At 40.0% G+C, this 17,861-nt stretch overlaps 1 protein-coding gene across 3 annotated transcripts in view; it reads right to left on the bottom strand.

The window, feature by feature from the left end:
* Positions 1 to 320: 320 nt before the first annotated feature.
* RNPC3 (RNA binding region (RNP1, RRM) containing 3) overlaps positions 321 to 17,861 on the bottom strand; it is a 67,414-nt gene continuing 49,873 nt past the window's right edge. For 2 of the 3 annotated variants that reach the window (XM_077452790.1, XM_077452792.1), the window contains exons 10-15: positions 14,482 to 14,670; positions 13,802 to 13,896; positions 13,659 to 13,717; positions 11,268 to 11,400; positions 8,416 to 8,483; positions 321 to 5,582 (exon numbers count right to left, since the gene is read on the bottom strand). In XM_077452790.1, the coding sequence (XP_077308916.1) occupies positions 8,424 to 8,483; positions 11,268 to 11,400; positions 13,659 to 13,717; positions 13,802 to 13,896; positions 14,482 to 14,670 (536 nt within the window). In that variant the 3' untranslated portion in view covers positions 321 to 5,582; positions 8,416 to 8,423. The remainder of the gene's footprint in view (positions 5,583 to 8,415; positions 8,484 to 11,267; positions 11,401 to 13,658; positions 13,718 to 13,801; positions 13,897 to 14,481; positions 14,671 to 17,861) is intronic. The other variant, XM_077452791.1, reaches the window with a different exon arrangement.

Raw genomic sequence — 17,861 nt, 5'->3', positions numbered from 1 at the left:
AGGTGAGAGCCATGCGCAAGGTTAGACAAGAGAATATCACCCTAAAGCAGTGGTTCTCAACTCCTGTCCTCAGGACCCACACACAGGGAAGGTTTGCAAGATAACTGAAATACACTTTACAGGTGACATTTGCTGCTCAGTGACTGCCGTAGTCTAGTCTGCATCTCCCCACGGAGAACTCCCCATATTTGAACTATTTTAGGAGAGAGAAACCAAGAAAACGTGTAATCAAAAACATGTTTTGGCCTGAAATATTTTTCCAGAGCGTTAGCTTGCTCAGTAATGGACACAGTTTTATATTACAAAAAATACTGTAGCCATTTTGAAAAATAAAAATTTATTCACTTAAAAATCATTACAATATGTACATTTCACAAGTACATTGTGAACTACAAACAAGTTGCTTCTCACAATTAGTTGTGTTCAGGGTCTGCCAGTACTGAAGCGCCTCTGCCGTCCATGTTATATCACCTGAAATACAAATGACAGTTTAATCTGAAGGCCTCAGTAATCTTTGGCCTGTAAAATCAATGCCATTATATTGTACGAATAATGCAGCCGATGTAGATTAATTTACTATTCATTTCTGCTAAAATCAATGTTAAAAATTTCTCCTCACGAAGCATAGAAAATAAAGTCTCTTCAGTTGGTAATTTTGTAATTTTTTTGCACCAACTCCTGATGAATCCTGGGGTGGCAGCTGGATGATTAAATAAGGGCCTATCGACAGGCTTTTGGCTTCGGATGGTGTCAGTTTGAGAAGCTTCAGAGATCATTCAATATTTATTGACCGAAACATTTGCCTTCCTTCCCACAACAGATTAAAACAGGTTTTGCATTTCCATAAAGTTGTATGGTAATGAGAAACCCGCTTGAATCAAAGAAATTACGACATGGGCCCCATCTTTGGAAACTATATACACACATTTATCTTTTCTCATATCAAGTCCCTCATTTGGGCTTGGTTCACACTGTCGCAACCTGAAAGCCGTGTGGCTTAAGGAGTGTGACTTTGCCAGGCGACTCCTTAGCGACTTGAGTATGAGTTGATGTGACTTTCAAGGAATGCCTGGGTAATATGCCTGTAATGTCAGATCCAAATCACAATATAGATGAGGATCCGACTTGGAGGTCACTTTCATTAAAGTCTATGGGCACACGTCGGCTAGAAGTCTCAGGAACCTTTTCTAAAGTCTGAGTGACTTCAGTAGTGCTAAGACAGCGCTCATTAAACATGGGATTTCACATGTCATACAACATGGGGTTTCACAAGTCAGATCCCAAGTCACAGCAGTGTGTACCAAGGCTTACTATAGGATTAAAGAAGGCGGCATTCTCCTATAATACTTTGTATGGAGTAGACCCGGTCAAAAGAATTTCTATTCTCCTGTAAATACAACATAACAAATAAAACATTCATCTGCTACACATGAGTGGCTCTGTGAATGAAGAGAATATGAAGAGAACTCCACATCTAAACGTAATTTTGTTTTAACCAAATCAGGTTAGCCTAAATGTTAGGACTTTCATTTTGCCAAGATATGTACTGCCATTTTACAGCCTTTACCAATAATTAAATGTAATAGTCACCAACACCTATTACAATAGTTCTAATGCCCAGTCCCTGGACATTCTAGGCAGTAATGAAGTTAAAATAATTTTAATTGTTGGCAATGCATTTGTCTTGATTATCTGCCAAAAAAAAAAAAAAATGTGCAGCGTAACTAGAATCTCCAGGGTCCTAGCGTAAGAAAACATGACGGGTCCCCCTGACGCCAGGCAGGGCACTTACCTTTGAGCTCGGGCCCTTTACCCCAATGGAGTAACGCCATCATGCCCCTGCCCCCCCCTACACGGTGGCAGACCACCACATGTGACCATTGCAACCCTGGTAATTCTGCCACTGGTGTCTGTAGGACTGTGAATAGTCTTAGTCAGTAGAGCAGTGGATGGGGTCAGTAATGATTTTTTATTATTTTTCACCATTTTATTTATTTTTTGCTATTTTTTTTTTTTTTTTTTTTAGGAGCTCAGTTGGGGCGCTTTGCTGAAATATCAGGGGTTTAAACAGAGATCTAATGTTTTACCTTTGAGACAGAGAAAAAAGACTGAGGACACAGCCCTCAATCCCCATCGCTGCAGCAGCACAGAATGAATGGACGGGAATAGCTCTGCACAGAGCTTCCCATTCAACCACAAAATGGAGACAGGAACAATTGGTAATGATCACTCACGGTTTCCATTCAGAAAAGGAAGAAGCCGGTAGATTACATATCTTCATCATGAAAGCATGGGGGGGGGGGGGGGGCAAAGGGCAACAGAAACAACTTGGATAGGAGGGACAGCATAGAGAACCTATGCCCTCTATTCTGCTCCTGCAGCTGCTGAATGCAGGCGGAATGGAGAGCAGGAGGAGAAGCAGGCTTGTAGCGGCTGCAGGAAAATAAAGGGCATTGGTTACTCTATATGCGACCCCTTCTATCCAGGTGTAGAACCAAATTTGACAGGAAACAAATGGGCCCCCTGAAGCAATTGCGACCCCTATAGTTACGCCTCTGACGTGCAATTTAACTGTATTTCCTGCAAAGTATCAAACAAACAAGCCTGTATGATGTAAACCTAAAGTGGTAGTAAACAGTTGGAAAAAAAAAAAAAACACCTGCAAGACAGTGGCATAATGTGCGAGTGTGCATCGCATACTAGAACATTATGAAATACCTTAGAACGAAGAGCTTGCAGGGGCACCCGGTCACAGCTGAGAGGGCCGATATCTTCCCCTGGCCTTTCTTCATTTGCGGGCTCCAGCGTTTTGAGTGGCCGAAGTCATGATTATGCAACTTCAGCACATGTGGGAGCCCTCAGTCCCGGCAAGATGCTCTTAAGGTCCGGCACGGTATGCTGGACCTTCAGAGTGCATGTGCCGGTGACGTCAACGGTGCACGTTTAAGACATATCAATTTTACCTACAGGTAAGCCTTATTATAGGCTTAACTTTAGGTAAAAATAACAAAGTGGACTCTTATCACTTAAAGCAACGTAAAGCTGAAGGAAATGATCTGTACCCCTCCAAAAATCTATGTATTCTAAATGGATCAAATGCTGCTGTAGTGAAACAAAGTGTGTCTGGGAATGTATGGTACACGTTCTTAGACCCATTTACTTACATTACCGAAACACCACAATCATATCTTACCCGAGACTTTCTTACATTCAGTTTTTATTAAAAATGTTTACATTTCAAAACACAATTACAACATTCCTATTTATTCAGTTAGTCTGAAACCAGCTAACTGGATTGATAGCAAGTGCTGTAGTTTAGGAGTTGAGACACAACAACAAACATTTAGCTCCAAAGGATTTCACTTTTTAGAATAAGCGCACTTTTATTGCTTCACCACCCCTCCACTGCTCACATTTGAAAACAGAAGTTGTTACCAACTTACAAAACAGCATTGCGCTTGTTTTCCAAGGCTACTCTCTGCATGTGCCTTCTGAAATAAATATATATATATATATATATATATATATATATATTCTGCCCTAGAAAAATTATGTCCGGGGTTCATTTGCAGAGATAGGCACAGAGCTAGCCAAACTCTGTATAGCTACACTTGGTGCACCATTTTATACAGCAATAAATCATCACCTTACTGGATGTTATTTACTTTCCAAATTTGATCAGAAGAGGGAATATGGATGGGATACAGATTGCAGGAAAAAAAAAAAAAAATCATACGTATCCTTTAAAGCCCAACTCCAGGCCGGCCCAAAACATTACATTTGGCTGCCTCCAGAATATTCAGGATTCAATGCTTGTTTAGTCCGGAGGCCCTAATAAAAAGGAACGGCGACCTTACCCCATGGTTTCACAGGCTTCTTCCTGCCAGTTCCAATAAAGATAATCCAAAGTAGAGTCCCAAAAAGTCAATCCTCTTCTCCAGTTGTGTTGCCACCCTTTTTGCCAATATCGTCACATACAAAACAGGGCCAGCAAAGTCCTGGTCCCGAACAGTATGTGATGACACCAAGGGCCCCCACATTACAGGGTCAATGAGAATATGACAAAATGAGGTTACATGACCATGTAATAAGGACTTCTCTTTTAAATCCCCTCTAAGCTATAAATGAATTGTACCCTGAATTTGCTGAGGTGGGTGGGGGCAGAGTTTAACCACTTGCCGACCAGCCGCCACAGTTTTACTGTGGCAGAATGGCACGACCGGGCGAAGCAACATTATGCAATGTCGATTCGCACTGAGGCAACTGGGGCGTGCCCGCCCACTGCTCACCCCCGGAGCCGATTCAAGTGCCCGACGGTCACATTCGTTGGTGACACACAGATCCCGGTTCTCTTAGGGGAGAAAAGACTGATTTGTTGATCTGTTCATCTATCTCCCCTAGAGAGTCCCATCCCCCCTTCAGTTAGAATACAGAGAGGGAACACAGTTAACCCCTTGACCACCCCCTAGTGTTTGAACCCTTCCCTGCCAGTGACATTTTTACAGTATTCAGTACATTTTAATAGCACGGATCGCTGTATAAATGTCAATAGTGTCCTTCATAATGTCGCAGTCCTGATAAAAATTGCAGATCGCCGCCATTTCTAGTAAAAAAATAAAAATGCTATAAATCGACCCCCTATTTTGTTTCGAATCGAGTTTCCAATCTATATTCGCTTATTGCGATTTTTATTACCAAACATGTAGAATACATATCGGCCTAAACTGAGAAAAAATGTGCTTTTTTTAAATAAAAAAAAAATGGGGATATTTATTACAGCAAAAAGTACAAAATGAGTGTGCTTTTTTTCAAATTGTCACTTTTTTGCCAAATCACAAAAAACGGCCTGGTCATTCAGCAGCCAAGTCTTCCGGGGCTGAAGCAGTTGAAGCTTCATGTCAAGTCTTTTTTGTGTAAAGTGGAAGTATAACATCATAGTAATTTGATCAGCTTTTGCAATGCTCAGAAATGAAAAACAAACCATTATGGTTTTTTCATTCCATACTTGCCCCAAGTAAGAAGCAGCCACTACCACTATTTGGCATTTGCACAAGTCTGTCCACCTGGATGTTGAGAGTAATTTTATACCTGAATGTAATAGAATAATAATGTAAGCTGTGCTACAGATAAAATCTGGAATGTTGGCAGCTGAACTGTACAATTCAAGAGCACTGCAGTTAACAGTGGCGCAAAGATTTTTAAAATACCCGCTGGTGATTTGAAGTGTGAAATGTCCAATGTCTTGCCAGGATCCTGTTTGGAAAGCCTCCTCAGTGCGGCACTATACTTCCAGCAGAACATAATGCTATAAGTGTGCAAGAAGAGGCCTTCCGGTAATGCCTGCAGTTTTATATGGGGTTTAGTGTTTCATTTATAAGGTGAACCATTTCATGAATGAGACTCAAGTATAGAAACATCACTATGAAGCATTAAAATGTAACAGAAACGTGATCAAAGATTAGAAGTAATTTAAAATCATAAGGAAGCTTACGTCTTTAATCTAGCTGGGAATTACATATATTAAAAAGGATACAACAGGAAAGGATACGCTCTGAATGCCCAAACAGCAGTTTCATGGTCATCTTTAAGGAGAAGAACAGCAAAACTGTTTTCACCGCTATGTTTTTATGCTGGACAGAAGATATAATACAGACTACCAAGACCTGCATCAGCTTCTCTTCCAGGGAGATATTTTTTCTTTGCTCTTGTCACAGCTAGTTACATTTGTGTAAAGTGGTTGTAAACCTCAGATATGAAAAATGAAAAAAGGGACATCTCTCTATAGCAGCCTTTCTCAACCTTTTCAACACTGAGGAACCCTTGATATAACTTTCTAGTCTCGGGGAACTCCTGCTAAAAAGGACTAGATCTACAACTCATGATACATTAGTGTGATGGTCAGTAGGAAGAATGCTCCTTACACTTGTGGGCACTGGGGAGAGTTACCCCTTACAGATAGCCAAAAATATCAATGGTGGCATTGGGAACTTATCTGAGAGGCAGAAACTGCTAATTTCTCAAGGAACCCCCAGCAACCACTGGAGGAACCCTGGTTGAGAAACTCTGCACTATAGTGTGTAGTTTGCTCAATTAAGAGCACTACATGTAATTTCTGTCTGCTGCTTCATGCCTCTGCTTTCTGGCTTTCAGCATGAGTCACTTTTGACAAGTTTTCTTGACAAGAGAAAAATGGTGACAATGGAGTTCTGTTGTGCTGTGTGAAAAGGGGGGGGGGGGGTGTCACTCTGCTCCAATCAGCTTTTGGAGCTCCTCACTGGGCTTTGTAGAGTAACTTCAGCTCTCTGCTCCCTTTTTCTAACAGCTGATTAATAATTCTGCACTTTGAATGGCTGTAGAGAAGAGATCGCTACAGATAAACGGGTATAAAATATGTAGGAGGATTTGTTTCCTCTCCATGTATCACCTGAGGCCAATCACTTGGGTTTATGTAAGGGTTTAGAAACACATTGAGGATAAGCTGGCATTAATCAAGCTAAGGTTATTTTCTTATCATCTGGCTAATCTACAGATGTAAGGATGTGAACGATGCGGTTTAGACTAAGGGAAGGATATGCCAGCAGTGATTATGACCAGAACAGATACCGTCAGGCACATACGCCCAACAGTTTGCTATGTGCCAATTGTTCAATGTGTTTCAATTTAACTAGCCCAGAAATTGTCTGCTCTAGCTGAATGACACGCTGACACACAAGTGGACTTTCATGGCAGCGAATAGAAACCTTGGTCAGCTAAGAAACGATACATTTCAGTTAACAGCTAAACTGACAATAAGGTTACCAGATCACCATGTCCTTGTTTTTCCTCTTTAAAGTCAGCACTGCTTGAGGAACTAGAGTGAAAAAATAAAAACCTGCAAGCAGACAAACTCTTTATTGCAGGAGAAACAAGCTATGCCTCCTCTGCAATAAAACAAATTGACCTGCATGTTCGCAATCCTTAGAGCGTACACTATGCATGGGAGTTATACAGGAGTTACGTCATTCCTCACCAGTCAGGATAGCTGAAGACCTGACACACAGAGGAAGCTGGTAACGCAGGTCAGCATCAGCAAGGCAAGTTAAGCATCTGTGGACTTTAGTTCCACTTTAAAACAGACAATTTTCCAAATTAAATTCCTATTCACTTGCGACAAAAAGATGTTGGGCTCCATTCACATTAGCACGATTTCCAGTGCGGCTTTGATCGGACTTTACACGCAATAGATCAAAGTTCTACCAAAAGTCGCACCAAAGTAGTGCAGGCACCTTTTCAAAATCTCTGTGACATTAAGTCGCACCAACCTAAATGGGTGACAATGAAAACAATGGCTGTGACTTGTCATGTCCAAAGTTGTATGACAAATCATGCTAGTGTGAACGGATCCTTAAGGATTCCAACTTGTGCAACTGGAAGTGTCTACACCTCTCTCTCGCTCTCTACAAGTTTCTTTAGAAATACCGAAAATGGTATTAAAAAACTTTTTAGAAGTCTAGCACTGGAATGGTCCTGCATACACATAGCATATGTGGCTTCCCATCTGGATCAATGGTGTTTGAGCCTGTACCATTTTCTCCTTGGTCCTTCCTCCCAGCTTTTTAGAAAAAGTAATGTAAAAAGGAGACAGGTCCTTCCTTCTAACCTATCAGGGTGCCTTTGTACAGGCCTTGTACAGGTTAATGAAATTATACAAAACCTAAAAAAGAAACAAATAAAATAAAAATATACAACTATTCTGTAATGTGTTGCATACAAACATTTTAAAGTGATCCTGTTACCAACTTAACAAAATGCAGGTAGAAGAACAAAAAAAAAAAATCAAGTTTTTTAAATGCTTGTTATATATTATTGTGCCTTTAAAACTGGTTAGTTCATTTCACTACTATTTTTTAAACAGCTACTTCCCTTTTTTACAGAACTTGACCCCCTCCCATTCTGGCTGTGTTCAATAACTTTGTGCTGACCCAGCTCCTCTGCAACTCCCTAGAGCTCCCCCAGCTGTTGGGAGAGGAGTGAAGGTTAATACAATAAGAGTGTTAGTTGAATGACAGCACTGAGTCTGCTGGGGCGGTTCACAGCATGTTCAAGATGGTGGCACCCAGGAGCTTTTGGATGTCTACACAAGTGGGGCCTGTTACAGGTAGAAAACATGCATAGATGTTAAATTCACAAAATCTTTTTTTTCTTTATGCTGAAACGAATGGTCGGGCAATGGGGTCTGTTTAAAAACACAATATAGGGGTTTTGAAGAAGTCAGTGCGTTACATAAAATTAAACGTACGCCAGATACCCTGCTATAAAATAGACACAACTAAGGAAATAAGTGTTCTTTTATAACAAAGTTGCTCTCAAAATTGATTCTCCCTGAAAAGTCAATGGGACTTGTTTTGCCTTGATGGGGTCTCTTGTATAACTTACCTTGGCTGCTATCTTTTGGCTGGCATTTTGTTAGCATTAGGCTTGGGACGAGCCGATCGTGCAAACTGCTGTTGTTCAGTTAAGGTCACTCAAATACAGAAGAACAGCTTTATATTTTTGGTCACAAAAATTAGTATGCATGTAAAGTCAAAGAAAAAAGTTACATGACAGTTAAAAATAAATAAAATAGGGAAATATATTACAGACACCTGCATGCTCACTCAAAAACATAGAACACAGGGTCAGAAATAAAAAAAAAATAAAAAATAAAAAAAAACACCCTGCCCCTGCAGCATAGGTGAGCCCACATTAATCATCATTATCAAGCCTGGTTTAACCATTTACAAATTAGCTGGATCAAGCATGCAGCCCATCAAGTCTGAATTTCAGATTTTTTTTGTTGTAGAACAGTTACTTGAAAAACAAAGACATTTACAGAAGGCAGAATAATTAAAAATGTAAATTGAAATACATAAAAAACATAAGTTTCTACACTGAAAATGGCACACAGTTTGGTTTCAGTGCTAAATGCAAAAAAAGAACATGACCAGGAACCACAAATAAGACTTCCCAACGTCATTAAATCTCCAGTCCGTCATTGGAGTGGTGGCACTCCAATATAGGGCTGTATTAAATATAAAAGAAAAAAGGTCCTGTAAGAAAATCAGCCACAGTAAAAAGTTGTCACCAGCTATAATCAATGCAAATGTGGTCCAATACAACCATAAACAGGGGTTTATGTTTTTAGGACTGTCAAATATTGTGTAAATAAAGGGATAATTAAAAGGTATACTGTCCCTTTAACTACTTCAAAACCAAAGACTTTTACCCCTTCCAGCCCAGGTAATTTTCAGCACTGTCCCACTTTAAATGACAATTATTCAGTAGTAATCGTCATGCTACACTGTACCCAAATCAAAGATTTATCATTTTTTTTAAATAGTTTTTTTTGGTGGCATTTAGTCACCACTGGGTTTTTTTGATTGTTGCTATATAAAACGAAAAAAAAATTACCAAAAAAACGTTAAAAGTTTGTTATAGTTTTTTGTAAATAACTTTTTTTCCTAAATTTAGGCCAAAACGTATTCTGTCCCAAATCAGTGTATATCATTTAGTAGGTGTGAAAGTTACAGCATAGAGTCTACAAACAATGGTTTGAACATTTCTTGATGCCCTAAAAGGGCAAAGTACAGATACCTACAGAGCCTTTTTTGGAAAGTAGGCAGTCCAATGTATTTAAAATTTAAATGAGAGGCATAGTGAGTCTTTTGAAGTTGTATTTTTTTGTCACAATTTTCTGGAAAATTAAGACATTAAAATACAATGTGTGTTTTTTACAAAGTTGTAATTTTAACAATTTCTCATACACAGCATAAGCAATATTTACAATAACACCCCCAAAACACATTCTGCTATGCCTCCCGAGTATGGGGATACCACGTGTGAGACTTTTTCACAGCCTAGCTGTGTAGAAGGGGTCATCATCCTAGGAACACCTTCAGACATTCTAGGGCAGGGGTCTCAAACTGGTAGCCCTCCAGCTGTTGCAAAACTACAAGTCCCATGAGGCATTGCAAGGCTGACAGTCACAAGCATGACTCCACAGGTAGAGGCATGATGGGACTTGTAGTTTTGCAACAGCTGGAGGGCCGCCAGTTTGAGACCCCTGTTCTAGGGGCATAAATTACACATCTAGTTTCCCGAGCACCCATCACATTTTTGGAGGCTCTGGAGCACCAGGACAATAGAAACAACCACAAAAAGACCCCATTTTGGAAAACATAGCGAGTCTTTTTAAAATGTCATTTTTTTACCACATGTTTTTGGGAAGAGCAGGAAAAAAATGAAATTGTATTGCTTTTTAGACAAAGTTGTCAATTATTAAAATATTTCTAGCACACAGTGGTAGGGAGTATGTATGTGTGGATGTGCTGAGAAATGTTTTTTTGCAGTTGTAAAGACTATCCTGATACATTTTGTTGTATGTCTACAATGACAAAATACATTACCCTTTCATCTATCAACACATTCTGTTACTCCTGCCAAGTAAGGCAATATTACATGAGGCATTTTTTACAGCCTAACCACATAGAGGCCCTAAACCCAAGGAGCACCTTTAGGCTATCTAGGGGCATAAATTATGCATCCAATAATGATCAGGTATAAAATAGAGTTCAACAATCAGTGCAAAAATGGAAACAAAAACAAATAAGTTAAAACTATAAATGCCGACCTGCCAACCACTGTGCAAGTGATTTCACAATACCTCGAATGATAAATGTAAATAAAATTCAGTGTAGCGCAGAAAAATTAATATATGATCAAAGTGACTGCTCCCCTCCCTGTATATAAAAAAACAGCCGTCAACTCAACCTGGGTAAATGGCTCCACTCCTCCTCAATGGGACATGGGATCCCCTTCTCACAGGTCTCCTCATATTACTTATAGATTAAAATAGACAGGACAGACAGTGTACTTCCATATGCAATGTTGTATTATTAAACCCCATTAGATTACACTTAAAAGAGATAAATAAAAACACGCACGTGATAAACACACCCAGCTCACCAGGTGCGATTCCGGTAAAACAGCACAAAGCTCTACTCACCCCTAGATGCGTGTCTCCACATGACAGGCTTTAGTGCTGCACTACACTAAATTTTATTTACAATTACTAATGATCAGGCACACTAACTGGCATGGTGATCAGGAACCTGTGACAGTATGTAAAAATAAATTTAAAAAAAAATGTGTGCGTACTTCAGGTCTCATCTTCACTGACTCAATGATGAAGGAATACATCCAGAGAAACCTTAGTACTACTTCTAATAAATCTGTATACAAAAGGATACAATGATCAATGGCTTGTCAAAAAGAACATATCCATGGACATGTTTTAAGGCTTTTGCTGCTGCATCTTCATTAGGAAAGCCAATAAAAGCTTGCCCCTTCATCCTTCCTTCTTTCATCAAACGAATATCAAACCTATGTTAAATGAAAAAAACAAAAACATCAACTTACCGAGTAGAAAAGATAAAGCCTACATAATTAATTTAATTTAGGGAAAAAAATAAAAAATCCAGAGTAGCGGCATTCCAGAAAATTAAAATGTGCCCTTTTGCTGACATCACTGCTCAGAGTCTGCTTCTGTATCCACAGAGGTCCCAGCAGCTAGACAGCCAAGAGGAAATGTGTACACCCAAAGAACCCCATCCCCCGCCTCCTTCTGTACACAGAACAAGCCAAGATTTTGGATCTGAAACAGTTCATCACATTACTGTGGATTTTTTAAGTGAAAAAACAAAAAAGAAAATAAATTGACTTATCTGTCATTTCCATATCTTGGAGTACAGTGCATGACACAGGCCTCATTTTCATAGACCATGGATTCTATGCTACTATCTTTAGTAGAGATTGGACAGTTTTTCAATGGGCAATGAGGAGACACAGAAGAGGGGGACCTGTGTCCTGTACTGTACTCCAAGATATGGGCGGTACAGTGGTGTAGTGGTTAGCACTCTCACCTAGCAGTAAAAAGGGTCGCTGGTTCGAATCCCAACCACGACACTACCTGCCTGGAGTTTGCATGTTCTCCCTGTGCCTGCGTGGGTTTCCTCCGGGTACTCCGGTTTCCTCCCACCCTCCAAAGACATGCAGGTAGGCTAATTGGCTTCTGTCCAAAATTGGCCCTAGTATATGAATGGGGACCTTGGATTGTGGGCTCCTTGAGGGTAGGGACCAATGTGAGTGTGCAATGTACAGGGATAGGGACAATTGTAGACACTCACTCAGGTTGAACTGGATGGACTGGTGTCTTTATTCAACCTTACTATGAAACTATATGGAATTTCCTAAAAATTCCTATTATCCTAAAGTGGGTATAAAAAAAAAAAAAAAAAAAAAAAAAAAAAGTAATTTTTTTAAAAGACATTTCAAATGTTGCTCCCCCTCAGTCCATCCCTTAAAGGAGTTGTAAAGGCAGGTTTTTTTAAATTTAATGCATTCTATGCATTAAGAAAAAAACCCTGTGTGTAGCAGCCTCCCCAGCACCCCCCATAATAGCCTACCTGAGCCCCTTCTCTCTCCAGCGATGTCCACGATCCCCTGAGCCATCCAGGACACTCCTCCTGAGTGGCTGATTCAGAGCAGAGGTCCCATTGGCTCCCACGGCTGTCAAAGTCAGGCAGCCAATTAGGGGAGAGGAGGGGGGGGGGGCAGGTGGGGGCTGTGTGTCTGAATGGATACAGGGAGCTCTGATTTGGATTGGATGGCCCCTGTAGCAAGCTGCTGGCTGAGGGGCACTCAAAAGGAGAGAAGGGCTAGGAGCAGCAAAGAGGGACCCAAGAAGAGGAGGATCCAGGCTGCTATGTGCAAAAACAACTGGACAGAGGAGGCAAGTATAACAGGTTTTTTTTTTTTTTATGAGCCTTTACAATCAATTTAAACACTTAACCTGAGCCCAATCCAGTTCTAAGCCCATCTGCAGCAGTTGCTCCCCTCTCTCTCTTCTCACAAGAGACTCAACAGCAGGAGCCACTTGCCCCTGCTGCGATCAGTTAAATCCTGCAAAAAAGGGAGTGGGGGGCGGGACTAAGCACACAGGCCGGCTAAGGATCGAGCTGGCACGTCTACCACCAAAGCAAGCAATTGGATATGGGGGCAGACGGAGAAGAGGAAGAGCAGACCATACCAGCAGGGTACCCCACAAAAGGAGGGTTGACATGTTTGTTATTAACCACTTGTTGACCACATAACAGTTATACGGTGGCAGAGTGGCTCTCCCATGCTGGATTACGTACTTCATATGCAAAAGCTAATCAGCGGGTGCTGGCCAATGGATGACCATAGACACCCGCTGATCGGTGACAAGAAATACATGACAGAGCTCTGCCTATATAAACAAAGCAGAGCTCTATCCTGTCAGCAGGGATGTGTTGGATTTTGTTTCCCTGCAAAGCAGGATTAAGAAGAACACTGGCTTCACAGGTTTAGCACCTTGGTTCAATTGCTGTGTTTCTGTTGCTGACAGCAGCACACTCCACAGAAGGCTGGATCGAGACCTGCTCATATTGTTAAATAATGCCTCTGACCACTTAAAGGTGCATGCTATTACTCACTGGTACCATAAAAAAGGCCAGAATGACAAATACTCAAAATCAGGATGTGTACTGCGAAGTTGTCCGTTTACTAAAAGCAGGTCATTTTACTACTTTGTCATACCTAATATAGAAACTGCAACTTACATGTTCTTTTCAGTTTCAGATGAAAAGTGGATGAATTTCCCAAATATAAACTTGAGCTCCTGTTGGAAAAAAAGCGCAATATGTAGGTAAAACGGAGCACACAACAACAGAAACACAGACCGCAATCTGCATGAGATTATTACCTTTTCAGTGACTTGTTTTGCTAAATTTTTCACATACAGTCTGCAGTTTGGCTCTCCTGGCTCATAGCCCTTGAACACAGAAAGCTGGCGCATTTCTACAACCAGGAATAAACGGTTTTTAAGACGTTACTAATTATTCCATAATCAAACTTTTCATGTACAATATATTTGTGTTAGCTAATCACTTGTAGAGTCCAGGGCCGTTTTGAAATTTTTCACATACATGTTATAATCAGCGTTTTGGTTTTTTTTTGCTCGAAAAATGCTTGGAACTCTGAACTCTTTTGCCTTATCCCTTAAGCAACAAAATTCATAAGTCCCAACTGCAGTGGAAGGCAAGATGCCATCAATGGATGCAGTCAGATGTACACAAATGGCCTTTATGCTACTTGGAGTGAATTGCAAGACTCCCTGACTGTGCTGGAGCCCTGTGAGCACTAAGCCTCACTGCTTGTACTTGGTGTGTGCTAGCTGGGACACACGCTGCACCTTTACCTCATAATTAGCGAATGGACATGCACTACTCTATTCATGAACCATTGGACAATCTGTCTGGAGGGCATATATAGATTTCTCTCTTGTGAGGTTTTATTCATTGTATCCAACTACAAATCTTACCACAATGACTGACTGGGCATAATTACTGGCAGACCTATGGATCATCTACAAAGAAAACTTGCCTTCTTTTGAAATTCTTTTTTTCTCCAATTCCCTCCTAGAAATAAATTCTTTTGGCAATTCATCTTCCTCATCTCCATCATCATCATCCTCCTCCTCCTTAGATACTTGAGTGGGATAGAGCTTGCCAAATCCTGGTATATCCTTACTTTCCTGTAAGACAGTCCTTGCCTCTATATGTGAAACAGGAGCTGTGAAAAAAATAAATAAAAAAAAATGATAAATTTCTTAGATAACCATTGCCTGTAAAACTAAACAATTTCACCTACAATAATTGCAGGTGCTACTATTATCATTTACACAAGTACAGATAAAAAGGGACAAAGTTGAAAACATTTGTAGACCAGTGAATGCTGGGCACAAGTGACATTAAAGCAGAGCTCCACTCAACTATACAACTAGGTCTTAAACTAAAGACAAGCCCCCCCCCCCTCTTACTTTGGTATATATTATACAATAGTGGGGCACCTGATAATGAACAGAAGGAGGAGCAAGGAGCGCCGCCAGGACACCCCAGAAAAAGGAGGATCGGGGCACGCCCCGTGGAAAACCCTTGGACAGAGCAGGCAAGTACGCCGTTTATTTTACAAAAAAAAAAGCATTACAATCACTTTAAGGCCTCATGCACACGAGACGCAGGTGAAAACTCTGCTAAAAAAAAGCTGAAACGCATTTAGACACGCGCATTTTGCCGCGTTTGCATGCCGCGTTTGCGTTTATAAAGATATCATGTAGACCCTCCCCAAGCTCTCAAAGCATGTTTTTTTAACTATTTCTGCTATTTTGATCAGAGTGAGCAGCAGCAGCATAGAGAGCAGTTGTACACTTGCATTTGCCTCTCTTTCTGTGGTATATATTTTGAAATGGATCCCATATTGAATATATGTCAGGAAATGCTCCTGATTTGGCTCTTGATGAGACAGCAACGTCGTCGCAAATTTTCGTGAGAGTTCCAGAGTCAGAGCTCGTCGATATTGGACCCATCCGTTGACGGGACAGCGAATGTCTGTTGGATATTTCACAAACATGTATGTGCAGCTGCGTACCTACCCTGACAAGTCGGGTTACAAAATGTCATTCTCTAATTCAGAAAAGTGCATGACATTTTGCGACCCGATTTTGGGGCCCCCTATCTCGGGGTCACTTGGTGATAGGAACCTAAAATTTGGATATGTTATAGTGCTAGTTACACCGTGTCTGCATACCCACGTTTAGCCGCGTTTGCGTTTATATGTGCTTTTAAAGGAACCCAATTTTTTGGACCTGAAAACTCAGGAATATGATCTGAGAATGACATTTTGTGACCCAACTTTGGGGGCCCATATCTTGGGGCCAATTATTGCCAGGAACCCCAAATTTTGTATGCAGACACTGTGGATCTAGCACTACAACATATCCAAATTTGCTATCACCAAGTGACCCCGAGATAAGGGGCCCCAAATTTGGGTCGAAAAAAAATGTCATGCACTTTTCTGCATCAGAGAATGACATTTTGTGACCCGATTTTGGGGGCCCATATCTTGGGGCCAACTATTGCCAGGAACCCCAATGTCATGTCATGCACTTTTCTGCATCAGTGATACATGGCCTCAAAGTCAACTGTGACCATCTGCGGCAATGTAATTTGGTCATTAGGGTTGGGTGTTATGGTAAGTGGTTATCCGTTAGGGTTAGGGTTATTGTTTAGGATTAAGGGCTGTATTAGGGTTAGGGTTGTTTAGGGTTAGTGTAAGGGATAGGGTTAGCTGTTAGGGTTAGGGTTAGTGTTAGGATGAATGGTTGGGATTAGGATTCTGAATATTTTAATACGGCATTAAAAAAATATTATACTACCATATACAGCAGCAAAGAATTAAAATATATTAATCAATACATATTTCACGATAAAAATATAAAACATGTGCAGCTGCGTACCTACCCCGACAAGTTTTTTTTATTTTAGCCGGATGTCCATTGTCACATTTGATCTGCTCTTAGAAAAAGTACGACCTGGTCTGACATTTGTGGACACCAATATGAAAAACAGTTTGTCACCAGAGGAACGTCTGTTGGTAACGATCAGGTATGTGTATATATTTATAAAATATATTTATCTATAGATGTACAGATTAATTTTTTTATTTTGAAAAAAAAAAAATTTATAGCAAATTATCAAATTTTTTAAAATATCTAAAATTTTCTTGTGGCAATTTTTAACATGTTAAAAATATATAAAAAAATTGGCCAAATAAATTTAAAACAATTATAAAAAATCTAATTAACATAGATTTGCTTTTAAATAAAACAATTTGAAACTAGAAAAAATGAATAAAAAGATATTAAGATTAAAAAATAATTAACTATTTTAATATTGTTTTATATTAGAAATAATGAAAACATGTTAAAAATTGCCACAAGAAAATTTTAGATATTTTAAAAAATTGGATAATTTGCTATAAATAGACTTTTTTTTTTAAATAAAGGACAGAGAAAAAAATTAATCTGTACATCTATAGATAAATATATTTTATAAATATATACACATACCTGATCGTTACCAACAGACGTTCCTCTGGTGACACACTGTTTCTCATATTGGTGTCCACGAATGTCAGATCAGGTCATACTTTTTCTAAGAGCAGATCAAATGTGACAGTCAACATCCAGCTAAAATTAAAAAACTTGTCGGGGTAGGTACACAGCTGCACATACATGTTTGTGAAATATCCAACGGACATTCGCTGTCCCATCAACGGATGGGTCCAATATCGATGAGCTCTGACTCTGGACCTCCCACGAAATTTGCGACGACGTTGCTGTCTCATCAAGAGCCAAATCAGGAGCATTTCCTGACATATATTCAATATGGGATCCATTTCAAAATATATACCACAGAAAGAGAGGCAAATGCAAGTGTACAACTGCTCTCTATGCTGCTGCTGCTCACTCTTATCAAGATAGCAGAAATAGTTAAAACATGCTTTGAGAGCTTGGGGAGGGTCTACATGATGTTATCTTTATAAACGATTATAAACGCAAACGCGGCTAAACGCGCCATGCAAATGCGGCAAACGCGCGTTTCAGCTTTTTTTTTTAGCAGAGTTTTCACCTGCGTCTCGTGTGCATGGGGCCTAAGGGTTAAGGGATAAACAGAGGAACAATTTAATAAAAAACAAACAAAAAAACATTCTTCTATACTTGGCAAGGCTGCTTTAAGCTGACATTAGCAGACCAAAGTTCATCCCTTTGATCTGTAAATGAACAGGACAGACAAGATATGTTTCTTTTTATCTGTCTCTTTCAGCACTAAGCAACCTTGTTGATATACATTGGGAGGGTCAAATCGAGATCAGTATCTTTTAATGATTAATTGTGCAGCTCTAATGAATCATCTGCCCTTACT

Source organism: Lithobates pipiens, unplaced genomic scaffold (genome assembly GCF_037356315.1).
Source record: "Lithobates pipiens isolate NorthernLeopardFrog02 unplaced genomic scaffold, aLitPip1_a1.2 Scaffold_23, whole genome shotgun sequence".
Classification (NCBI taxonomy): Eukaryota; Metazoa; Chordata; class Amphibia; order Anura; family Ranidae; genus Lithobates; species Lithobates pipiens.
Note: the sequence above shows the minus strand (reverse complement) of the source record. Positions and strands in the feature narration are given on the sequence as shown.